Raw genomic sequence first — 27,928 nt, 5'->3', positions numbered from 1 at the left:
TAGACCCAAGTACAGTTCGTTATAGTTTTTTAGCGACGTCCCACACTTTACTATTTTTTATTGAGCGAAATCATCTTTCATCAAATGAACTAACGGTGTAAAGAGCGAAGAAACGTATTTTTTTTAATTGTATATATAATCGTTGGTTCATTCGATGAAAGATAGAGTAAATTTTTTTTAAGACTTTATTGTATTTCTTCGAATGAAATAAAGTACTAAAGAGCGGCGGATCTACGAACTAGTTCGTTCGTCAACTACGCAAGACTAATTTATTGACGCATTCAGACCCGCTAATACTCGACGCCCCTTCAATTCTCTAAAAATAACATACGTCTTGCAGTCTGATCTTCTCCAGTCGCCTGGAGTCCGCCATAACAGTTTGACAGCTCAAACATTTACCCGCGCTTTTTATGTCCATTCCATTTCCGAATGCGTGCACCGACCGTGAATTTAAAAACGTCACGACCTATTTTTTTTTTAAATTAAAAACAAATCATGCAAAGGCATTCTTATTGAATATACAATGAACTTCTCTTTCAGTAATTTCAAATAAAGAATAGTGTAAAGACACTTTTATGAGTTTATTTTTAAATTATTATTTTTAAATTAAACTTTTTAAATGGCGTCCAAAACAATAGTGCTAAGACTGTTCGTAATGTTTTTGCTGATATGTTTATGTGAAATTGGCAGTTGCAAATCAGCGGAAAGCGAATCCAATGAGAATGTACAGATTTCCGAAGAGGCGGTACAGCCTGTACAGAAAAGCAGCAATCAGAAATCGCCAAAGGTAATTTAGTACAATTATTTTTTTAATTTCTTTTTTTATGTAACTGGAAAGCCGAACTGACTGAAAGATGAATAGCACCATGGACATCACGTCATCATGTGACGGACGTGGTCCTCTTGGGTTGCCATTCCGGAGAACTAAGATGTTTAGCCTCAATACCCAGTTAAATATTACATTCTTCTGAAAATAGGGTCTACAAAACTTCTGTTTCATTCTTTAGAAAGTATAGCTTACAAAACTGCCTGGAGGCGGGTACTGATGAAGTTGAGATACACACGAAGACGTAATAATATCCTGGACAAATCAACACAGCGCCATCTAGTCCTTATGGAGGGGCTGAAGTCCAACTCCCGCCTGACGGATACGACTTTAGTCTGAGGGCACCGCTAGGGGTTCGAACCTCGGCTCAGGCCGTTGTAATTTCGATCCCCGTTTAAATTGGAGACATTATCATGTGACACCCATGATACCACTCATGCGTCGCCATTCCAGAGTACTAAGCTGTCACGCCTCTTACCTTGTAATTTCACATCCTAATCTGCACCCTACAACCAAACAGCTTACAAAGCAAGCTGCTTTGACGGCTGAAAAGGTTAAACTGATATAAACCAGTTTTTACAGTTTACTTCTGGTAAAATTATGTTTTTTTTCTTATGGATGATAATGCAAGGCACCCGCCTGCGCTAACGGTATACGCTGGCGGGGCACCAGTGGAGGATGATAAGATAAACATGAGGCAGGTCAGTTGTCTTATCGTGGTAAATTTACCAGGAAATTATCACGATGGGTTCCAGGGGTAACCACGTGGAGGTTAACCTGACATTGAATAAATAATTGACATTATTAACAATCCTCTCCAGATTATGTATTATGTACGGAAAAACAAAACTTTTAAGTTCACAACTTTATTATAACTCTCCCTAACTGTATACCCCACATGGAGGCGGGGTCAGCTTTCCTTATATTACTCCGTCCGCGTGGAATTTAACTTTATTTTACTAAAATAAAAGAATTTTTCTTCACAACATCAGCTACCTGCCATAAAAAGTCCCATCAAAATCGGTCCAGCCATTTCAGAGATTAGCCGGAACAAACAGTAAAGTAGCTTAAGTAATACCTACCTGCCAATAAAACTCCCGTCGGTCCAGCCATTTCACAGATTATCCGGTACAAATATCAGACAGACGAAAATTATAAAAAAAAATATTTTGGTATATGTACCGTATACATATTCGTATGCATGTAGTAAAAAACTAATTACTACATGCATACGATAACTAATGTAATTTATTTATATAATAACTAGCTGTTCCCATGACTTCGTCCGCGTGAAAATTAACTTTATTTTTCTAAAATAATAGTAGCCTAAGTTACTCCTTATTACATTAGATACCTGGCAAAAAAAGTCCCGTTAAAATTGGTCCAGCCATTTCAGAGATTAGCCGGAACAAACGGATCGACAGACAGACAGACAAAAATTTTAAAAAGTGATTTTTTGCTGTATTTAAGGTATTTATATTCATATGCATGTAGTAAAAAACGGTTATTTCAATATTACAAACAGACACTCCAGTTTTATTATATGTATAGATTGGAATAAAATAATCACACAGTCCCCTCGTCCCCACTGGGCTCACTGGACACGTGCAGGGCCCCGCGATGGATTGGGGCCCCCTGGTCTAGTCTAGTTGTTACTCCATTAGCAAACGATAACCGATAGCAACGATACTCTCGCCTGAAAATCAGTCTTAACAAATGCTTACCGACTACGGTCAATTTGTTTGTTTTTCTTATTTTTTTTTTTAAATGTCTAACAAGAACTCCAACCCCTCATCACAGAACGACTTTTTAAAGTTATTTTTGCCTGGTTTCTTTTGAAGGTAGGGCATCCCCAGATAACAAAAGAGTCATGTTCAAAAATGACTTTGTCTCTAACAAAATAGTTAAAAGGTCAAGCTGGCGTCCAAAAAACTCGGTGTGTTTAATAGATCGAAGCGGTACCTCACTGCGGACCAGAGACTCCTCTTATATAAGTCTCAAGTTCGGCCGCACAAGGAGTACTGCTCTCATCTTTGGGCAGGAGCACCTGGATACCAGCTCGGTCCTTTTGACTCGGTTCAGAGACGTGCTATGAGAATTGTCGATGATCCGAATCTCTCTAGCAGTATCGAACCACTTAGTTTGAGGCGAAACTTCTCTTCGCTTTGTGTGTTCTACCGATTATACAACGGACTGTGTTCTGAGGAATTGTTCGACATGATGCCTACGGCCACCTTTTACCATCGCACCGCTCGCCATCGACAGGGAATTCATTCCCACACGCTAGAACCTAAGTGGTCTCGGACAGTGCGGTTTCAGAGGAGCTTCCTCCCGCGTACACTTAGGTTGTGGAATGAACATCCTGCCGAGGTTTTCTCACGAGACTACAGCATGGGGTTTTTCAAGAAGGGTATATTAAGGTTTCTTAAGAGTCGGCAACGCGCACGTGACACACCTGATGTTTCAGGCGACCATAGGCTACGGTAACCATTTACCATCAGATGGGCCGTATGCTTGTTTGCCACCATAGTAGTATAAAAAAAGTGCTTTATTACTATGGTCATAGGTGCCCTATTATTCTAATGTGCCCAGAGTCTGTAACAGGTGAAAGACGACTCTGCAATTACAATATTTCAAATTCAAATTCAAATTCAAAAATCATTTATTCATGTAGGACATTTTAGCCGCTTATGAACGTCAAATTTTTATATTATAATTTTATTTTTTCCCTACCGTCCAGTTCAGTATATAGATCCAATTGAGAAGAACTGGCAAGAAACTCAAGAAATACAATGTATTTTTATATAGGTGTCTATGTCTAACATTAAATGAAAATTCAGTGCATGAACAACTATTGCCATGCACACTCGTCATTCAAGTAATCGTTTAGTGAGTAATAGGCTTTGCTCAGTAAATATGATTTAACAGATGTTTTGAATTTATTTAAGGGTAATTCCAATATATCCTTTGGTATCTTATTGTAAATTTTTATACCTATTCCCATAAAAGACCTATTAACTTTTTGTAAACGATACTTGGGGACAGCAATTTGAAGTAATACTTTATCGACAAAGACTCCGACTAACATACAACATTACTTAAGTCCAATTTACACTCAGCCCGAGTGGGCTGAGAAGTGAGCAGCGCGAGAGTGTAAACACGAGTGGAAACACTTCCCATGCCATTGTCGCTGCCACTCGCGCTGCCCGGCGCTCGCTCGATTGTCGGTTTTTCGTGCGCGAGTCAAAGGACTGGCAGCGCGAGTGGCAGCGTGTTTTTACATTCAGCCCTCTCGCTCAGTTGTCGCCCGGCAATATTTCCGGCAGCACGAGTGGCAGGGGAAGCGGCTGAATGTAAACGTAGCGTTATAAACATTATTTTGGGTTCACAAAAACTCTTAATCAAAAGGTTTCTACGTGAGTAATAATTTTATTATTTTAACTTTCCTGTTTTCCATGCCAGTCATTATCGACGCCTTCAGTGGTCTACCGGTTTAGCACACCGCTCTACTTCCGATTGTCGCCGGTTCGATTCCTCGCACGGTACAAACATTTCTATTCATGAGTATGATTGTTTATAACGATCTGGGTGTTTTCTATGTATATTATATATATATACTAGCTATTCGCCTTGGCTTCGCACGGGTGTATTATATATGTATGTATTATATATATAAACCTCCCTCTTGAATCACTCTAACTATTAAAAAAAACGGCTTCAAAATCCGTTGCGTAGTTTTAAAGATTTAAGCATTTATAGGGACAGACAGCGACAGCGACTTTATTTTATACTATGTTATGATTTACAAAAAAATGTATTTATATCTCTTGTTTAGTTCCCAAATGATTAAAAAAACAAACTTACAAGGATTATTTAAAAGAGCAACACACAAGTTTCGTTCTTCTTGTGATGAGACAGCTTTCCGAACGAGTGGTGGATAGAAAACAGATTGTTATGACTATTCAAAAGTGCTTAAATTCAGTTTATTCGAATAAATGATTTTCTATTCTATTCTATTCCCATAACACAAGCTCTACTTTGCTTGGGACTTGATGGCGCTGTGTGATTGTCCTGAAATATCATTATTTTTATATCATTTCTAGCTGTTCCTGCGACTTCGTCCGAGTGGAAATTAACTTTATATTTCTATTTCTAAAATAAAAGCCTAAGTTACTCCGTATTACATCAGAATACCTTATCATACAGAATCGGTTCAGCCATTTCAGAGATTAGCCGGAACAAATAACAGACAGACCGACAAAAATTGTAAAAAATGTCAGTTTGGTGTATGTACCGTATTTATATTCATATGCATGTAGTAAACAACGGTTATTTCAATATTACAAACAGACACTCCAATTTTATTTATATATATAGATAATAATAAATATAACAATGAAATTTTTATTTTTTATAATATTAAAATGAATGTCCAGAGAACAGATTTGTGATATAAACAGGGCCGGATCAAACATTACGAAGAGTAAATAAGACACCGGGGCCCCGCGCGTGCTCAAAAGACAGAAACAGAAATAGAAATAGAAGTAGAAGCAGAAATAGGATAAAATAGAATAGGAATAGAAATAGAAAATCTTTATTCAAATAAACTTAATATAAGCACTTTTGAATAGTCAAGTTTTTTTATTCTACCGCTTATTCGGAACGCAGAGTCACAAGAATCACAAGAAGAATGAATAAGAGCAGACTTTGTAAAAAGTGATTCAAATCCAAATTCAAATTCAAATTCATTATTTGTGAAGTACAGGTTACAAAGGTCTTAAGGAAATAGAAGATTCACTGTCTTCTGTAATTACGCGTACAGATCTTCGTCATCCAGAAATTCATTTACGCTATAATAATTTTTCTTTAATAAATATTTCTTCAAAATAAATTTAAAATGTCTAATGTCAGGGGCTGTTCAAGTATTACGTAAGCAGATTTATCACAATTATTTACCCCCCATCCCCCTTGTCAGCAAAAGTAAGCAAAGCTCTTACCCCCTCCCCCCATGCTTACGTAAACATTTCTCAATTAATGTATTGTTTTTTTAGCAAAGACAATGTGAGGGTTGCCATTCGTGTAAAAAACCGATGACGTAATCATCATACAGACTCCCCCACCCCCATGTCATCCAAAATAAGCAAAGAAAAGACCCCCCGCCCCCCTATAGTGCTTACGTAATACTTGAAGGGCCCCTCATCAGTAAGCTTTATTCTCTTAGATATTTTATTATATACTCGCTGTACTAGCAACTTCGTCCGCGTGGAATTTAACTTTATTTTTCTAAGATAATAGTAGCCTAAGTTACTCCTTATTATATCAGCTACCTGCCAAAAAAAGTCCCCTCAAAATCAGTCCACCCATTTCAGGTATTTGCCGGAATAAACAGACAGACAAACATCCCCTATTTTATAACTTTGTGGGGAGAATTAATCAAAATCCTTTCTTAGCGGATGCCTACGTCATAACATCTACCTGCATGCCAAATCTCAACCCAATCTGTCCAGTGGTTTGGGCTGTGCGTTGATAGATCACTTTGTCAGTCAGTCACCTTTGAGTTATATATATTTAGATATTAATTTGCCTACAGTCTGTTTTTAAGGCAGGAGAATAAATTGACCAGTGTATTTTGAATTGCATTGCATTGCACTTACATGCCGAGTTCTTCTCATGAGACTCCATCATGGGGATTTTCAAGAAGGGTATATTAAGGTTTCTTAAGGGTCGGCAACACGCATGTGACACCCCTGCTGTTTTACCTGCCGAGGTTTTCTCACGAGACTCCAGTATGGGGAATTTCAAGAAGGGTATATTAAGGTTTCTTAAGGGTCGGCAACGCGCACGTGACATCCCTGGTGTTTCAGGCGTCCATAGACTACGGTAACCAGATGGGCCGTGTGATTGCCACTATATTACCTAGTATAAAAAAACTCTATTGGTTTATTATATTATATTATTGGTTTTGGTAAGTGTAATGCCCGTAAGGGTGTTATTCGCCACAAAGCGTAAAAAAACCAGCATACATTTTATCATTCCATAGTATAAAATAAAGTCGCTGTTGCTGTCTGTCCGTCCCTATATATGCTTAAATCTTTAAAATTACGCAACTGATTTTGAAGCGGTTTTTAATAGATAGAGTGATTCTAGAGGAAGGTTCATATATATAATACATGTACGCGAGTAGCTTGTACTATATAATAATAATGATAGGAATACTAATATATTGCTGTATAAATGTCTTTCTTATCATGTTCTTTTCTTTTCTCTTCTTTTAACTGATTTAAAAGAAGATGGTACTCACCCATACGGGCCTTAGGCAGGTTTTTTTCAGACTACTCTAGTGCTGTTGGCCGCAGCTGGCCTTTACAGCAACCAAAGGAAGGACTTATGGAGCGGCTGAAGGCCAACTCCCGCCTGACGGATACGACTTTAGTCTGAGGGCACCACTCGACTCAGGCCGTCGAAATATTGATCCCCGTTTGAATTGGACGGGGGATCGATCGGAGGGGGTCCTTAGCCAGGTGTGGGAGAGGTTGCGCTGTGTGAACATGTTATATTGTAAAACTCATAAATTTTCTAGTAATGCGATAGGTTCCTGTTATTTAATCAGTACTTTGTATTCACACACTTAAACATAAATTGTAAAGTAAAAATAAAATTATTTAAAAGAGCAACATTTTATTTGCTCTTTTTTTTTCGTTTGTTGTTTATATTGTATTTTTTACATTGCACTGAATAAAATATTTTTCTTTCTTTCTTTCTTTCAACACACAAGTTTCTTGCTCGTTCTTCTTGTGATGACACAGCTTTCCGAACGAGCGGTAGATTGAAAATAATGTGACGACTATTCAAAAGTGCTTCAATGTAAGTTTATTTGAATAAAAGATTTTCTATTCTATTGATTTAGGTTATTTTTGAGTTCCAATAAAGTAAGAAACATTATCTCGGGGCCCTGCCAAGGTCGATCCGGTCCTGTACATAATATATGTTCCCACATATTGTCTACTGAAATAATCTAGAATTTTTTTTTCGTATCACGCAAACATTGTCGTCATATTCCGAAAAATAATGTCCCAACGGCATTGAAATCTATTTCGACGACATTTCATATTGTAATATGTATCTTTCTTTAAATTTATTTATATAATAACTAGCTGTTCCCACGACTTCGTCCGCGTGGAATTTAACTTTATTTTTCTAAAATAATAGTAGCCTAAGTTACTCCTTATTACATTAGATACCTGGCAAAAAAATTCCGTTAAAATCGGTCCAGCCATTTCAGAGATTAGCCGGAACAAACGGATTGACAGACAGACAGACAAAAATTTTAAAAAGTGGTTTTTTGGTGTATGTGCCGTATTTATATTCATATGCATGTAGTAAAAAACAGTTATTTCAATATTACAAACAGACACTCCAATTTTATTTATATGTATATAGATTAATACAATAAGAGATCTTCGACGACGATAGCACTCATAAGTTATATACTATTACCACAGATAACACAATATTACTAACAAATCTAAATATATATAACTCAAAGGTGACTGACTGACATACTGACATAGTGAGCTATCAACGCACAGCACAAACCACTGGACGGATCGGGCTGAAATTTGGCATGCAGGTAGATGTTATGACGTAGGCATCCGCTAAGAAAGGATTTTGATTAATCCTACTTCCAAGGGGATGAAAGATTGTATGAAACTTTGTTAATTTAAACCGATCGGGTTGAGACTTTGCATGCATAAAGCTACTATGACGCATCCCCTAAGAAAGGATTTTGATAAATTCCACCCCTAAGGGGATAAATTAAGAAAAATTATGTAATTAACTTTTTTGTTAAATTCCAAGCGGACGAAGTCGTGAGTACAGCTAGTTACATATACTTTTATTTTAGAAAAATAAAGTTCTGTTCAAGGCCAATGAAGTCTCAGTAACAACTGATAAAAAACTAATGTCAAAATATTGGTTTTAAAACAGAGGCTACAAATCGGTACAACTGGCAACCCTATTCCTTGCTAACCAACCAACCACAGACAATATATTATCAGAGTTCCTATTATAAACAATATAACATATTTCATACGTTTCCCTAACCGCGTCTTTATGATCATAATAAAAAATTACGGCACAGTTGGCGAGGATTTTATAGATTTTTCTCGTTATTCAGTTTATTAATAGTTTTAAATCTTCTAGAAATATAATGTGTGGCTTTTGAATGATAGTTTTTTATACAGTGAACCCTGAATGGGACTCGGATAAGGGAGAAACCACTAACATTGGAAGTTGCAAACGTCCCGGTACTGTTTCGTTGAATTACTCCTGTCAATAAGAACTTTTCAAAACTAAAATGAGATTTGATTGTAAGTTTTTTTCAATCTTTACCTATAGAGGTAAAGATTGAAAAAAATTGGGACTCTGTAGATCAATTCACTGTATAAGAGAGACATTTTTATACAGTGAATCCTGATTAAATGGGACTTGAGTATGGGAGATACCTCTAAAATGAGATTTGATTGTAAATTTTTCAACCTTTACCTCTATAATTGGGACTCTGTAGATCAATTCACTGTATAAGAGATACATTTTTATACAGTGAATCCTGATTAAATGGGACTCGGGTAAGGGAGAAACCTCTAAAATGAGATTTGATTGTAAGTTTTTTTCAACCTTTACCTCTATAATTGGGACTCTGTAGATCAATTCACTGTATAAGAGATACATTTTTATACAGTGAACCCTGAATGGGACTCGGATAAGGGAGAAACCTCTAACATTGGAAGTTGCAAACGTCCCGGTACTGTTACGCTGAATTACTTCTGTTAATGGGAAATTTTCGAAACTAAAATGAAATTTGATTGTAAGTTTTTTTCAACCTTTACCTCTATAATTGGGACTCTGTAAATTCACTGTATAAGAGAGACATTTTTATACAGTGAACCCTGTTTAAATGGGATTTGGGTAAGGAAGATACCTCTAAAATGAGATTTGATTGTAAGTTTTTTTCAACCTTTACCTCTATAATTAGGACTCTGTAGATCAATTCACTGTATAAGTGAGACAAATTATTATTAATAATAATAATAATTAATAATCTATTAAAAAGAGCAACACACAAGTTTCTTGCTCATTCTTCTTGTGATGAATCTGCATTCCGAATGAGTGGTAGAATCAAAATATGACTATTCAAAAGTGCTAGTAATGAGTTTATTTGACTAAAGATTATTTCTATTTCTATTATTTTATTTATATATATACTCTTTATTGCACCAGGAAAATTACATTAATAGAGTAATTAAAATTAAAGGGTACAAAAGGCGGCCTTATCGCTTAAGCAATCTCTTCCATGCAACCTTTGGGTAGAGGAGAAAAGGCACTAGAATAGAAGAGAAAAAGAAACATAATAATAATAATGACAAACATAACATATTACATATATAAACAGTATACACCAATATAAATATTATATATATATATACATACATACATAACAACATGCAATAAATAGATACAACACAACACAAAATAATGCAAGCAGCAAGTAACTGTGATACACGCATAGGTAAAGATCAATGGATGCCCTTACAGAGAGGCAATTCAAAATTTATATTAAACAAATGTTATGTAAAAAAGCTTATTATAGGATAGATGAATTTATAGATGATAGCAATATATAGCAAGAATAAGTTTATTTGCGGACAACGTTATAATTTATTTTTCATACTGCTTTCTTGATATATGTTAGCGTAGCGGCTTTTGTATTGATTGCCGCATGCATCCTCATGTAAAGTGCGAATACTGTAACTACTATATAGTAATTTTTGTAGCTGTGACGTGGTCGAGTAGAATGAGTAGTCATGCTCACTAAAATGTCCAGACATGTGGCGGCGTGGTGGGCCGGGTCATTGGGCTCCCTAAAATATGGTCGAGTGCAGTGATGGCTGGCTCATCCGTCATACTCGTGAACGAGTGCTGCTTGTAGGGACTGGTCTGCTCTTATCACTACGACTGATTTAATCTTATTGTATATTTATATTTGACCCAAAAAATTAGTGCTGGTTGGTACTTTGTATTCACACGTTTCGACTTGTAAATGTAAACTTACAAGGATTATTTAAAAGAGCAACACACAAGTTTCTTTCTCGTCCTTGTGATGAGACAGCTTTCCGAACGAGTGGTAGATAAAAAACGAATTGTTATGACTATTCAAAAGTGCTTAAATTAAGTTTATTTGAATAAATGATTTTCTATTCTATTCCCTAATAATTCGCAGATACTTTTTGGTCCCTTGAGATCCAGATTAAACAAATCTTTGAATTAAAATGTACTCCTCCAGCTTTCCGAACGAGTGGGAAATAAAAAACAAGTTGTTATGACTATTCAAAAGTGCTTAAATTAAGTTTATTTGATTAATGATTTTCTATTCTATTCCTTAATAATTGGCAGATACTTTTTGGTCCCTTGAGATCCAGATTAAACAAATCTTTGAATTAAAATGTACTCCTCCAGCTTTCCGAACGAGTGGGAAATAAAAAACAAGTTGTTATGACTATTCAAAAGTGCTTAAATTAAGTTTATTTTAATAATTGATTTTCTATTCTATTCCTTAATAATTGGCAGATACTTTTTGGTCCCTTGAGATCCAGATTAAACAAATCTTTGAATTAAAATGTACTCCACACTAACAATCCCCACCACATGTTTGTTTTGGCGTAATAATTATTTATTTATATTCAACCGTTTCTTGGCTCAAAATGCAATTCAAGTTTTCAACGAGAATAGTAAAGTGCGATTATTTATTTGGGTAAATAACGTTTCCCCGAAACGAAAACATTTACAGTAAAAATAACATTTTTCTGTGATTTATAGTTGTGTCTGAAAGTCTTGTCCGCAAGTTAACACTGGCCATTGTTTTATTGCATGAATTATTCATCATCATCTGCTTCATCCTTATCCCATTTATTTGTGGTCGGCGTAATGTTTTTTCGTTTCCATTCACCCCTGTTCGCAGTCATCGCGTTATTTACTTCCTTTCTTACCATATCATCTTTCACACAGTCCATCCATCTCTTTTTTGGCCTTCCTCTGCCCTTATAACCATCCACATTCATTTGTAACATCTTTCTTAAAATATTATCCTCGTTCCTACGCATTACATGTCCATTGCATGAATTATTGTAGATTTTTATTTGTATTCTGCCTACACTTGTAATATTTCTGTCAACACTCGAGATCCTTCCATTAGTACCTCTCCAGATAACAGAGTTGCCAACCGTCCTGTTTTTCCAGGACATGTCCTAGTTTTTGAAGTGTCCTGGGAAGTTCTGAATAGTTATTTGTCAACGTCCTGTTTTTTAACACGTTGACGGACAATTGCGGCTATAGCCGTCAAAGCGAAGTTCACAATGTGGCATGACTGCTATAGCCGTCCAAAACGAACGGTCGTTTTTAGACACTACGGCTATAGCAGCACAAATGTGCACTTACTGGCGTATACGTAGAAGCATAGTGTCGTGTTTTGAAAACATCTTTTTAGGTTGAAGTTCATATTTCACCTGTTATACGAGTTGCAGATTCATTATGCACGTGGTTGTGAAGGGAGTAGTGCGATCGATTTATTATTATTTATATAACTGTACTGGTATGTATTTATTTATTATTCATTTTATACTTTAAACAGAAATAAAAAAACAAAATTTATTTTTAGAAATATAAATAAATAATGTTAATGTAAATGATAAATATATATTATATATATAATATAATATATAATATATAAGTTTATTTAAGCAGAAAGAGTAAAACTATACTTCTAACATTCTAAAAATCACAAAAACATATAGTGTCAATTTTCGAACTTCGCTTGTTCCTACTGTCCGTCAACGTGTTAATATATGCACGCCTCTTAATTACTGAATTTCAACAGTATAATTTTATCAAATACTGTTTATTAAGAACCTAATTATATTAATTTTACTATATATTAATATAACTATTGCAACACTATTACTGCGTTTTGTTTTTAAACTGGAGAGTCCTGGTTTTTCGAACTTTCAAACCTGGTATTTTAAATTTGGGAAAAAGACTTAGATTTTTTTTTGTTAATACATACATAATATACATAGAAAATACAGACCGATACAAACAATCATACTCATGAATACAAATGTTTGCAAAGTGTGAGAAATCGAACCAGCGACCGTTGGAAGTAAAGCGGTCTAAATACTCGTAGCTAGACCACCGAATCTCACCCTACAACCGCAACACATAATAGGTGAAATATCTATTTAAATTATAGCCTATATGATATTCTGATGTATAAGCTATATTACTGTAAAGTTTCATCACAATCCGTTCAGTAGTTTTTGCGTGAAAGAGTAACAAACATCTAGACAGAGTGACAGTTAGTTCTTTCAAACATAAATTATTCAGTCACCTCTTTAAAGAACAAAAATCATTGTAGCAGGGAACATATATAATATAATAAGCATCTAAAACATGTACCAACTACACCATTTATGTACGTTATATATTTAAATATTATTAATAAATTTTATTATAATAAATATCTCATTACATAGCAATATACCTACTTAAATAATATACAGAATATACTAAATACATACATTAATTAAAATTGCATTTATCTTTACATACATTTTCATACCTATTTATAAAATGGTCTTAATTTTAACGTTTTATTTTCTTTAGTAATCTTTACGTACGCTCTCTCGTGTGTGGTGGCCCCACTGAAAATCAGCACTGTGGTATATACATATATACTGCAGTATAAATGCTGAGTGGGAGTCACATTCAGCGTTACTAGTATGTTTTAGCTTTTAGCTTTTAAGTTGTATAGTATATAAGATAGATAGCATCTAAGAATACTGTAATGCTGAATAAATGTCCTTATTATTATTATTACTATTTTTATCCAAAAATTCTCATCTCCCCTCTTAAGGAGAGGAAATGGCAACATACCCCCGGCAGAAGCACAGTCGGCCGGGGTTCAGGGCCCCAGGGACAGAAACCGGCGTACAATGCGGGCAGAATCTAACAGCACCGCTTTCTGCATCTTTCCCGGGAGTGAACCGTTATTATTATTATTATTATTATCCATACTCACCAACTTTCTCATTTATAATATTACTAGCTGACCTCGCAAACTCCGTTTCGCCTCAAAATTAAATATGTCAAAAGTTTTTTGAAGTTTACGCAATAATCTCTTGCGTCTTTTATTTCCCATAATAACATTAAACTTTAAAACCCATGATCACTAATTCCGAGTATATTCAAAATTGAACCTTTGTATTCACACACTTAAACTTAAATTGTAAGTAAGAATAAATTATTTAAAAGAGCAACACACAAGTTTCTTGCTTGTTCTTCTTGTGATGAGACAGCATTACGAATGAGCGGTAGATTAAAAAAAAAATGTTATGACTATTCAAAAGTGCTTCAATGTAAGTTTATTTGAATAAATGATTTTCTATTCTATTCTATTCTATTCCGTTTCTTTCCATTATCCCGTCTCGTTTCCTGTTTCTAGTGGCATAATAGGCGACACTAGCCTCTTGCCAAAGAAAAAAAAAAATTCCTGAACGCACCCTAGTTGACAGATGTCAGCAGGTTGTATGGGAAAATATAATTGTTGTTTTTACTATTTTACATGCAATTTCTTCATATATTGTCTCCGTTTAAACCTTCCCTGGACTTCCACGTCCACATTTCCACATTTCGAGGCTACTTCCACATTTCGAGGCTACTTCCACATTTCGAGGCTACTTCCACATTTCGAGGCTACTTCCACATTTCGAGGCTACTTCCACATTTCGAGGCTACTTCCACATTTCGAGGCTACTTCCACATTTCGAGGCTACTTCCACATTTCGAGGCTACTTCCACATTTCGAGGCTACTTCCACATTTCGAGGCTACTTCCACATTTCGAGGCTACTTCCACATTTCGCGGCTACTTCCATGTTTCGAGGCTAAAATTAGCAAAATCGATTCAGCCGTTCTCGAGTTTTAGCGAGACAAACGAACAGCAATTCATCTATACATATAAATAAAATTGGAGTGTCTGTTTGTAATATTAAAATAACCGTTTTACATACATATGAATATAAATACGGTACATATACCAAAACAACACTTTTTACAATTTTTTACTGTCTGTCTGTTTGTTCCGGCTCATCTCTGAAACGGCTGGACCAATTTTGACGGGACTTATTTTGGCAGGTAGCTGATGTAATAAGGAGTAACTTAGGCTACTTTTATTTTAGAAAATTAATGTTAAAGTCCACGCAAACGAAGTCACGGGTGCGACTAGTTTTTATATATACAGATTATATATTACATATACAGATTGTAAAGCCTAGTTACGGCCCCGATAGAAAATCATATATTTTGTTTATAATAGATTAGGTATCATAGGTAGGAATGAAGATCATATCCTAAGGACGGTGTTACATATGAATGTGGATGGTTATAAGGGTAGAGGAAGACCGAAAAAGAGATGGATGGACTGTGTGAAAGATGATATGGTGAGAAAGGGAGTAAATAACGGAATGACTACGAACAGAGATGAATGGAAGAGAAAAACATATTACGCCGACCCCAAATAAATGGGATAAGGAAGAAGCAGATGATGATGAATAGATTAGGTATCAGTTCAAAGTCAAGTGAGATGTGTATTTTTGTCAAATCTACGTGCGCCGGCATCCGTTGCAAAATACTAGTAGGGCTGTGTCGTCATTGAATAGTATAAACTACTAAGTCACTGGCTACTAAGGCAGTGGCTATTACTCATTAAACGATTACTTGAATGACGAGCGTGCATGGCAATAGTTGTTCATGTACTGGATTTTCATTTAATGTTAGACATTTAAAAAACAACAGGCAACAGGCTTTAAAAAAAAAAAGTAATTCAATTGAGTTTCTTGCCAGTTCTTCTCAATTGGATCTATATACCGAACTGGACGGTAGGGAAAAAATAAAATTATAATCTAAAAATTTGACATTCAAAAGCGGCTAAAATGTCCTACATGAATAAATGATTTTTGAATTTGAATTTGAATTATGTCATGCAGATGAAACCGCAGTCACAGCTTGTTATTTTATATTTTATATATGATCTTATTTTTTATACTGTCGGTAGATTTGATATATCATAAGAGTCTGTAATAGACCTATATGAATAAAGATATTTTGAATTTTGAATTCAATATTTTTTAATATAATTCTATTATTTTTGTAATCGATATTTTAATAATCGATTGTTTTCCCGTCCCTAGTTGCGATCAAATGTAATACAACTATTTTATATATGATCTTATTTTTTATACTGTCGGTAGATTTGACATATCATAAGAGTCTGTAATAGACCTATATGAATAAAGATATTTTGAATTGAATATTTTTTAATATAAGTCTATTATTTTTGTAATCGATATTTTAATAATCGATTGTTTTCCCGTCCCTAGTCGCGATCAAATTTAATACAACTCTAGAAGCAGAAAGGTGCCAAGGCGATTATGAATATTTCCATGTATTTTTGGATGTTCTCGACAAACTATTAGTTTATATTTAATAAATAATTCTGACATTTTAGTGCGTTCTGGTATAGTATCGCATGTATTACATATATATTCTTATAATATTGTTTTAGTCAACGTTATATGAGTATAAACGTCAAAGGATTTCCGCTACATAAAATGTTTGAAAAACATAAAACAGTTTATTTTGATAGTGTAACGGCCACCTATACTCATTATAATAATAAACGAAGCCAACATTTGAGATATGTTTTAAAAAATCGATAGTAACTTCTATATATATAAATAAAATTGGAGTGTCTGTTTGTAATATTGAAATAATTTAAATTCCAATGGTCGCGGGTTCGATTCCTCGCACGCTACAAACATTTCTATTCACGAGTATGATTGTTTGTATCAGTTTGGGCGCTATGTAAAATATGTATTTTCGAAAAAAAAATCTATATATTTGTATCAGTTATCTAGTATCCATAACATAAGCTTTAGCTAGCTTAACTTGGTCTAGATAACGCTGTGTGAATTGTCCTGAGATTATTATTATTATATTCTGTCAAAATTTCATCACAATTGCTACCGTCGGGGAGTTAACCACTATACCAGAACGCACTGAAATATATATATATACTAGCTGTCCCGGCAAACGTTGTTTTGCCTTAAAATAAAAAAAAAATTTAGGGGTGGACTACCCCTAACATTTAGGGGGATGAAAAAATAGATGTTGGCCGATTCTCAGACCTACTCCATACGCTCACAAAACTTCATGAGAATCGGTGAAGCCGTTTCGGAGGAGTATGGGAACGAAAACTGTGACACGAGAATTTTATATATAAGATATATATATATATATATATATATATATATATATATATATATGTATATTTTTAAAGAAGAATATGGTATGCTGCACCAATGGTATACGCTGGCGGGGCACCAGTGGAGGATAAGATGAGCATGAGGTCAGGTCAGTTAGACCATAGTGACAAATTTATCAAGAATTTAACACGATCCTTTTTGGAATTCTCTAATGCTGTCGGCAACAGCTGGCCTTTACAGCTTCACCGGACGATAGAGGGCGAGTGCAGATGGCACTCCAAACCAAAGGAAGGACTTATGGAGCGGCTGAAGGCCAACTCCTGCCTGACGGATACGACTTAATCTGAGGGCACCACTAGGGGTTTGAACCACGGGTCAGACCGTCGTAATTTCGATCCCAGTTTGTATTGGATGGGGGATCAATTCGAGGGCAGTTTCTCGTAGCTTCAGTGCCAACTCCCGTAAAACGTAATGTTAATGACTATGTTTCGACATGCTGTATCATTAAAATGGTTATGTTTATTGTAAACATTGTTACAAAGATACGAGCAGGGTTGCCAACAGTAAAATAATCAGATATAGATTATTAATATAGTTAAACGGGTCTTAACACGAAAATTTTTGTAGAAAAAATCTTTGTTTTGCCATTTAAATTAAAATCGCTATTAATTATTTTGTAGTTGGTGATAGAAGGGTGAAAATTTAGGGTTAAATGTATAAAATGTATTAATGCCACTTTATAAAAAAATTATTGTCCAAGAATAAAACTAAAATGTTAGGGGTAGACAGCCCTTATCACTTAGGGGTATCACTCAGACCCACTGAATATGCATTTAAGAATATGCTTATAAAATTTAGTAACTAACGTGACACGAGAACCTTCTGACACCACTCAACCTTCTGGAATTACTCTTAGATTTTGATAAACGCAACTTTTAAACTTAGATTTAATTATAGTAGATAGATAAATGCTTTATTCATCAAGTACAAACATATAGCATGCATGAGATATAGAAATATGTAATGGAGGAACATGTTTATTATGAAATTGTATATTACAATAAAACTTAATAGTGTAACATTATTTGTTAATTATAATTTATTTTGTATAAAACATACATATATTTAAAATAGATATTTATTCGATTAATATAATCTGTAATGTTAAAATCTTACCTTCTAAAGCTGTACGTCAATTTGACATACATCTTTAGAGGTCAATGTCATTCAAATCGTCAGATGTCAAAGTCATTCTTTTAAATAAAACTTTATGATCAAAACGGGAAAATAACAGGATGGTCAAAAATTTTGTCGGTTGAGATATGAACGAAGTGAGGAATATAGACAAACAAATAAAGACAAAGCAATTTATATTATTTATTATTAAACAGCTGTTTTAATAGGAACACTCATCGCCTTACTATATCGTCCGTTAGTCGCGAACATTCTGGAAGCGCGAGACACGCGCTCCTATTGGTCGGTCGACGCGCATGCGTTGTACGTTTAGATGAGTCTCACGGCGTAGGTACTTACTATACATACGTAATAGTTATACATTTCGGTGTTACAAATTAAAAAATGGAGAATGCTTTGTCGCAAAGTGAAGAGGCAACCAACTAGTACAATACAACTGTGTCGTGTGGCAGTAATTTAATAAAGTTTTAAGGTTGGCAACCCTGGATGCGTGTTTGCAGGTCTTTGATAATTGTAGTATGTATATCAGACCAGGTGTTTCGTCCAAACATCAAAAAGCTTTTAACCAGTCGAGTGTGAACAGTAAACGTCCGGTTTATTATTGTACTGTATTTCACTTGTCGAGTACGCAGACTTGTTTGTTTTTAAATTGGCGCGCAAAAACACAGAGTAGGTAAAGTGTGGAAGTTTTTGACAGCGCGGTTTTATTTGCATAATTCTATAAACGACTGAACTCTTTGGTCATCTGCACCGCCTTGGGGAGGTGAAGGTTGGGGCCTCGCGAACACATTTGGTTCGCCATCTACTCCGGGGGCAACAACCTCCGACTGGCTCAGAACCCCTTGGGCGAGTATACATTAAAAAAAAAAGAAAAAACTATTTAACTCATACTTGGGAACAGTTTTTTTTTATAAACGACTCCAATTTTTTTTAAATAAAAGTTAGTTTATTTAAATTCCTCGTAATACAATTTACATGCATTATCATCATAGCAAATTACACATCAAAATATCTTAATTAGGTTTATTACAGACTCTTATGATATGTATGTTGAAAGCTATCGTCATTTCGGAGTGCTTTCGAGCTAAGAAAACCTGAGAAGAAACTCAGCTCTTATTCTTTTCAGATGAGCTTGTATATGATTACAATAATACAAATTCATTTTTAAATTCTATTTAGGGAGAATAGAATGACCACCAGTATATCTTATTTCAATTTTGTCAAAAGAAAATAGTCTAATCAGTGCTCTTAACCAGAACAGACCAGTCCTAACTATCGTGTACCTATTTAGAATCTTTTTAACGATTAACATGTCATTAGAACTAAAGCACAATAAACAGATTCTAAAAAATACTTGATTTTTTTAATGTTTTCCGGCGTCTCTAGTGCTGTTGGCCGCAGCTGGTCTTTACAGCTTCACCAGCCGATAGGGGGCGAGGAGAGATGACACTCCAAACCAAAGGAAGGACTTATGGAGCGGCTGAAGGCCAACTCCCGCCTGACGGATATGACTTAAGTCTGAAGGCTTCGGTATGGGCTCGAAATTCGTCGCTCAGGCCGTCGTAATTTCGAGGAGAACCGCTAGGAGTTTGAACCTCGTCGTAATTTCGATCCCCGTTTAATTTAGATCAGAGGAGTATGACGGGGAATCGCTCGGAAGTGGATATCTTTTATACCTTTAATGATAGCTTCTTTACCTTTAATATAACACCCACAAGCAGCAAATTGTACTTTTCTTGGAATGTGTCTGCTAATCCCATTATTAACTATCACTTTCTCCCAATTTAGATAATTTATTACCTCGGTTTCTGTCTTATTTCACAGACGAATGAAGGAGGTGGTCCTGCGTTTATTTTCGCCGAAGAACTGAAGCAGATACTGGATAGATACTTGTTTGGGATCTGCCCGCAGACTTTTAAGGTAATTAAAAGCTAGTTTCTAAATGGCTGATAAATGAGCCTTATAACGAAACTGAAGAACTCAATGTGTATATGATAATATTTATTTATCTTTATATAAATAATAAAATATTAAATATGTCTAAGTTTAGTGTAAAATTAATTAGTGCAGGTCAACAATATATATTATTAGGTTTTACCTGCGGCTTGGCTCGCATTGAATCCATTAAATAACTTCATTACTGGCCGCTACATGGCACTGAATTAACAAAGTGTTGATATTTATCTGTTTTTTTTATAAAAATATTTGTTGTTTTTTAAATAATTGTATCCTATATTCATTCTAGTACCTCCAAGAACGTGTGTACAAAATTTCATGATGATCGGTTCAGTAGTTTTTGCGTGAAAGCGTAACAAACATATCGACTTCCACATTTATAATGTTAGTAAGGATGTTATGTTATTTTGTCATATAGTCGCGATGGTTCCAGATGCCGTTGGGTGGAAAGAACAAGAATTCCACCACCTTCACCTGCGACCTGGACCCTGAACAGCAGGAGTTAGCCGGCAGGTAAATTTATATTTATCATATTAACTGGTCGGGCCTCAAAAGGATTACTTCCACGAAACGAAAGAGCAACACACAAGTTTCTTGCTTATTCTTCTTGTGATGAGACAGCTTTCCGAATAAGCGGTAGATTTAAAAAAAATGTAGACTATTCAAAAGTGCTTAAATTAAGTTTATTTGAATCAATGATTTTCTATTCTATTCTATTCCGTTTATAATCTGGAACCCGACCAGGGGGGGTTAAAAAGAAGATAGCTATTCTATTTTGTTATCTCTAGTATATGTAATTGGTTTGTATTTATTAGTTGTAATTTTGTTTTAATTATTATCATTAATATTTTAAATAGTGCTCTCTCTCTCCCCCCCCTTTTATATATATATTTTTGGTGCCACTGAAAACCAGCTGTATGTTCATCTAGGACATACATTAAAGCTGAGTGGAACCATTTCAGTGCATTATTGGATGTAAAAATGTTTATTTTATGTTTATTTTTTAATTATGGTAAATTAAGTTTATTTATATGTACATTTTATTTGCTCTTTTTTTTCCGTTTGTTGTTTATATTGTATTTTTTACATTGCACTGAATAAAATATTTTTCTTTCTTTCTTTCTTAGCTCAGTTTTGAAAGATGCGGTTAAGTAGGGATGCCTACAATGGCTAGTTTGCATAAGGTAAAAATTCAAAAAAATTCTAAATTCTAAATATATTTATTCATGTAGGTATATTACAGACTCTTATGATATATCAAATCTACCGTCAGTTCAGAATGATTTCGAGATGAGAAGAACTGACAAGAAACTCAGCTCGTATTTTTTTTTTAAATGTTGTACATATTTACAGTAATATAATTTCATTTAAATTCACATTTGGGAGTATAGAGTGACCATCAGCATATGCTATTGAAAAAAAAACAAAAAAATCTAATCAGTGATCGCAACCTGAATAATAATAACAATAATAATAACCAAATAAGGAAAGACTCACAGTTGATGGCGGAGGCGATCTCTTGAAGGCTCTCAGAAGATTGTCTTCCAAAACTTGACTACACTTGTCACTGCCTAATTCAAATTCAAATTCAAAAATCATTTATTCATGTAGGACATTTTAGCCGCTTATGAACGTCAAATTTATACATTCTAAATTTATTTTTTTCCCTACCGTCCAGTTCGGTATATAGATCCAATTGAGAAGAACTGGCAAGAAACTCAATTGAATTACTTTTTTTTTAAAGCCAGTTTATTTACAATGTATATTTATATAAGTGTCTATGTCTAACATTAAATGAAAATTCAGTGCATGAACAACTATTGCCATGCACGCTCGTCATTCAAGTAATCGTTTAGTGAGTAATACATAGGCTTTGCTCAGTAAATATGATTTAACAGATGTTTTGAATTTATTTAAGGGAAATTCCAACATATCCTTTGGTATCTTATTGTAAATTTTTATACCTATTCCCATAAAAGACTTATTAACTTTTTCTAAACAATACTTGGGGACCTAAACGAGCCTAAAGGCTAGCGCTGGGCTAGCTGGCTGAGGCGATCTCTTGAAGGCTCTCCGAGATTGTCTTCCAAAACTTGACTACACTTGTTACTGCCTAAAGGCTAGCCTTTAAGCAGTGAGAAGTATAGTCAAGCTGTACTAAACTAATTGCTAATAGCAGTTTATTATTAGCAATTTAATTTAGTACAGTATCAGTTGAATTGAACACTGCCGCCATTACCGCATCTCGACGCAAAAGAAATTTTGTTGCGTGTTGCATATTGTTGCGCCTGTGACGTGTAGAGCCGGTGTGAGTCGATGCGGGATCAAAGTTTCTTATATCGGCACATAGATGGCACCGCTAGTTAGCACATTAACAGTTATTTTAAAGAGGAACACCAATTTCATTGCTTAATCTTCTTGTGATAAATCTGCATTCCTAATGAGTGGTAGAACAGAAAATGTGAGTATTCAAAAGTGCTTGTATGTATTAAGTTTCTTTGAAATAAGATTATTTCTATATCTATTCTATTAATAACAATCTTAAGTTGTAATGTATGTTGGACCCTACATCCACATTTAGTCTCTTGTTTGAGCAGTTGTATGTGCATATCTGTTCTCGTCCTCTGGACGTCATCTCGACCGACGATCACCTTGCTGGAGGTTCCCACGCTGCGCATTCCGGTCCGCGGTCGCCACTCGAAGACTTTATAATATTACATTCACTAGATATTATTATCATCAAGATTTCGAAGTAAATTATAAAACAGTAATAAATTCAATATTGGCGTTTAGATACTTGGAGTAGTGCCAAATAAATTTGTCGTCTAAATTTGTAATTGCATGACAGACACCTCAAAGCAACACGCAAGTTTCTCGCTCGTTCTTCTTGTGATGAGTCTGCGTCCGAATGAGTGGTGGAATAAAAATATATGGCTATTCAGAAGTGCTTATTAAGTTTATTATGAATAAAGATTATTTTTATTTCTAACCACATTTACAGGAAATCATTTGATTGTTTGTTTGTAAATTTCAGTGCCTATATGTATGTAAAATGTTTTTTTTTTCATTTCTTTTATGTTTTTTTTTTATTCGAGAAATCATTTTTATAAGATGTCGAGTGTATTTTGAGTAATCTATAATATAAGAAAGAAAGGAGAATTTTTTATTCTGTACTTTTACAATATGAATAAAAAACAATAAAAAAAATAACATAAAAGAAATGAAAAAAAAAAACATTTTACATACATATAAGCACTGAAATTTACAAACAAACAATCAAATGATTTCCTGTAAATGTGTGTACAGTCACAATTTCACATCCTAATCTGCACCCTACAACCGAAACAGCTTACAAAGCAAGCTGCTTGGCGGCTCAAATAGCTGAGACTGAGGTACACACGCAGACGAGTTTTTACAATTGCATATTTTGAGTTAGTTTTTTATTTTTATTAGGACTTTTGGACTATTGTCAGGTGCCAAGACCTGTAGCACTGCGACCTACATAGATCTATTGTACTTGCCCTTTTTCAAAGTTCACTACCTAGACCCGTCAGGGACAAGAATTGAAGGATACTCTTAGGAGCGATGGTTTTTATCTCCTCAGGACAGAGTGTATACTTTCCAAAGATATTTCGTTAATGCATGAGTGGGTTACAACCGTATAGGTGTAGTAGGTGAGACTGAGGTAGACGAGTTTTTACAGTCTATACTCGGTATTTCGAACTTTTAGTTACAATTCAATTTCAATGTAAATACTAATAGTCGTTTTTACAATTACAGACTGGCAACACTGGCCCTTCGTGCGCATTCAGCATCAAGGACTGATTGTGCTAGATTCGGGGCCACGCTCGCCAACACGCTCGGCGAACTTGCTCGCACAGCATCCAACAGAGCTGCTCTTACTGCCGGTATGATACAATAGTTTTGTTTGTTTGTTTTTATTTAAGAGTAGCTGTACCTGGGACTTCCGCGTGGATTATGTCTTTATTTTTCTAAAACAAAGGTAGCCTAAGTTACTCATTACATCAGCTACTTGCCAATAAAAGTCCCGCCATTTCAGAGATTAGCCGGAACAAATAGACAGATAGACAAAAATTGTAAGAAATGTTATTTTGGTGTATGTATGTGTTTTTTATGATCTGGTCAAGATCGCTGGAAGGCATTGGATACGAGGAGCGCAGGACGGATCGTCTTGGAGATCTTTAGGGGAGGCCCATGTCCAGCAGTGGACGTCTTCCAGGCTGCGATGATGATGATGATGATGTGTTTCTTTCCAGCCGCAACAAACGAAGCCAATAAGAAACGGAAGTTGTCTAAAAGCCAAAAAGCCAAGATCCAAGCCAAGCAGCGGACCGCGCTGGCGGTCAAGAAGAAAGCCGCCGCGGCCGCAGCAGCAGCCGCCGCCAAGGTGGCCTCTTGAATGGAAATTGAATAAATACAAATTTAGAATACAAAATTGTGATTATCATTTTTACAATACATATCTCTGAGCTATAGAAATGGAATAATTCAAATTTAGAATACGAAATTGTGATTATCATTTTAATAATACATATCTCTGAGCTATAGAAATGGAATAATTCAAATTTAGAATACGAAATTGTGATTATCATTTTTACAATACATATCGCAGACCTAGTAGAATATTGGTTTAATATATAAAACTCTCGTGTCACACAACCGATGCGATATTGAAACCTTCAAGAAAAGAGCTATTCCTTTTTATAAGGCCTACAACGTACTTGCAATTTTTACCCTTCTGTCACCAACCCTTATTTTTTTATAGCGTTATTAATTTATATGACACAACAACATTTGCCGGGACAGCTAGGTAGTATAAAATATATTTTGTTTCGAAATTAGATTTATCAAGTTGAAAATCGTTTGACATGATGCCCACGGCTACCTTTTACCATCGCACCGCACCGCACCGGTATGGTGTGTATTTATATTCATATGCATGTAGTAAAAAACGGTTATTTCAATATTACAAACAAACACTCCAATTTTATTTATATGTATAGATTATGACCATGACGTTCTAATATAATCAATAATTAAATTAGGATAAATATTTAACTGGAATCTTACTAAAATGATAAACGCGAGAGTGTGGATGGATGTTTGTTACTCTTTCACGCAAAAACTACTGAATGGAATATTATATGAACTTTACAGTAATATAGCTTATACATCAGAATAACACAGGCTATAAATTAAAAAGATATTATGTAAATTGGGCGAATTTGATTGAATTTTCCATTTTCTCTAATCATCCACCAATGGTGCCTCGCCAGCATAAGCTGTTAGCGCAGACGTGTGCACCATTCCATTATCATCCATAAGGAAAAATGTTTGTATTTTTTGAGATATTTAGTATTGTACTATATGTGCGATTATAGGTAGTATTGTAAAATCGTGAAAAGTGTCTGTTTGTGTGGACTAGAGGAATTATGATAAAATATTAATTCTGTGGATGTCTTGTGAAATGTGTTTAAACATGTTGAAAAATCTTAGAAAAATGCCTTACTGCATACAATGCTGAATAAATATATATTTGCTTTTTAAGTTTAAAACTAAGTAACAATTTTGTATTTATTATAATGTTTTTTAACAATAAACTATAAATACAATAATAATGATTTTCTATTACGAACTGCTTTTGTTTAGAAGTATTCCAATACTGTGCACAGCTGGTCCACAGGTGGCGAGAGCAGATGGCACTCCAAAACAAAGGTAGGACTTATGGAGCGGCTGAAGACCAACTCCCTTCTGATGGATATAACTTTAATCTGAGGGCACCGACAGGGGATCGAATCTCGGCAGCGCCCTTGGCCTAGGCATATAAATGGCCGTGGAGGCTTGTGCGTATACCCAGAGGGCAAAATAGGTCGCTCTAACGAGATGACGCCTGACCTACACCATCTACAGGGGGGGAAGGTGATTGGTAGTAATGTGGATTCATAACCTCATTACTAGCAATGTACCATGTCCATGTCAGGTCGACCTCCACGCGGTTCCTCCTGGAAACCATCTTAATAAATTTTGGTGAATTTATCACGATGGGCTAACTGACCTGACCTCATTCTCATCTTATCACCCTCCACTGGTGCCCCACCAGCGTAAACCGTTAGCGCAGGCGGGTGCACCATTTCATAATCACCGATAAAAAAAAAAAAAACATCTACAGGGCGACAAACACCAGAGGAGTCCTGGTAGAATGCTACCACCTGATTCCGAGAAGGACGATAGGATAAGCATGTAGTCAGTTCAGTAGAATAGAATAGAAAATCATATATCCAAATAGTCCTTTAATATAAGTTATATTGAAACACTTTTGAACAGTCGGTAGAGTAGGTTGAGTGGTAGATTGAAAAAAATGTGACTTTTTCAATCTACCGCTCATTCGGAAAGCTGTCTCATCACAAGAACGAGCAAGAAACTTGGTTGTTGCTCTTTTAAATAATTTTATTGTTATTTTACATTCTTAAATTGAAGTGTGTGAATACAAACTAGCACTAATTCAGTTGGCACATCGTGGGGAAAATTCATCAGGAATTAAAAACGATAGGGACTGAGACGAGGTCGATCCTATTTTGAAAATTAACACTAACAATTACATTGCAATAGATAAATAAAAAAAAACATATTGGTACAAAATGCGTTTATTTACAAAATACTTGTACAAAAATTATTTATTGTGTATAAAATATTTATTTAAAATTACAGAGTATTACAAATGTCTTCGATGGGTACACGCTAAAATATTACAGAATACTGCAAAACTTGGTCGACAAATATTACAATACCTACATCGCACTACAAACTTTTTCAGAAACATACCATATTCATAAATTACTACGTGAAAACTAGAGGGGAATAGGATGCTCTTGGGGTATAACTCTTAATTGCGTACAGAGAACAAATACATGGATAAAAACTTAGTTGGAAAATACTACATATGGTCACCGAGGGGCAGAGGGGGGAGGAGGAGAGGGGCAGGGGGAGAGGGTTTTTTATGGAATGGTGCACCCGCCTGGGCTAACGGTATACGCGGGGCACCAGTGGAACATGATAAGATGAGCATGAGATCAGGTCAGTTAGACCATCGACCATCATGATAAATTCACCAAGAATTTATCACGATGGTTTCCAGGAGAAACCGCGTGGATGTCATATTGCTAGCAATGGCTTCATTAATCCACATTACTAACAATGACCTTCCCTGAAGAGGGGGAAGTTGGAGAGGTCAGTTGGGGGACGGGTGAGCGGGGGTAAAGTTAGGAGATGGGGAAAGCTATGGAAGAGAGAGTATGATATAGATAGGGATGGAGGATAGAGGGCAGAAGAGAGGCGAGGAGGGAGAAAGGAGGTAAAATTTGGGTCACGTAGTCTGCACATTCCGTAAAGAACAGGCCTATCTGATGGTAATTATAGTAAAAAACATGTACAACGTCAAAGGCACAATATAGGCACAGACGCTAACATGTGCAGGCACTTTATATATACAATTACACTATTCATCTAATGACAAACAGACTTACCACCTTAGTAAGGTGTTACATTATCAAATATAC

At 35.3% G+C, this 27,928-nt stretch overlaps 1 protein-coding gene across 2 annotated transcripts; it reads left to right on the top strand.

Moving 5' to 3' along the window:
• Nucleotides 1-214: 214 nt before the first annotated feature.
• LOC131840754 (uncharacterized) lies at nucleotides 215-25,058 on the top strand. Of its 2 annotated transcripts, none has more exons than XM_059188946.1 (5): nucleotides 215-787; nucleotides 20,220-20,315; nucleotides 20,770-20,864; nucleotides 24,132-24,259; nucleotides 24,629-25,058. In XM_059188946.1, the coding sequence occupies exons 1-5, from the start codon at nucleotides 620-622 to the stop codon at nucleotides 24,769-24,771; spliced, it is 630 nt and encodes a 209-aa protein (XP_059044929.1). In that variant the 5' UTR covers nucleotides 215-619; the 3' UTR covers nucleotides 24,772-25,058. The 2 variants fall into 2 exon arrangements, with proteins under 2 accessions (XP_059044929.1, XP_059044930.1); XM_059188947.1 differs by having other exon boundaries at nucleotides 221-787; nucleotides 20,785-20,864.
• The last annotated feature ends 2,870 nt before the right edge of the window (nucleotides 25,059-27,928 follow it).

Source organism: Achroia grisella, unplaced genomic scaffold (assembly GCF_030625045.1).
Source record: "Achroia grisella isolate CSIRO2021 unplaced genomic scaffold, CSIRO_AGI_Agris_v1 utg149, whole genome shotgun sequence".
Taxonomy (NCBI): domain Eukaryota; kingdom Metazoa; phylum Arthropoda; class Insecta; order Lepidoptera; family Pyralidae; genus Achroia; species Achroia grisella.
The sequence above is the reverse complement of the archived record's forward strand: the minus strand, read 5'-3'. Positions and strand labels throughout refer to the sequence as shown.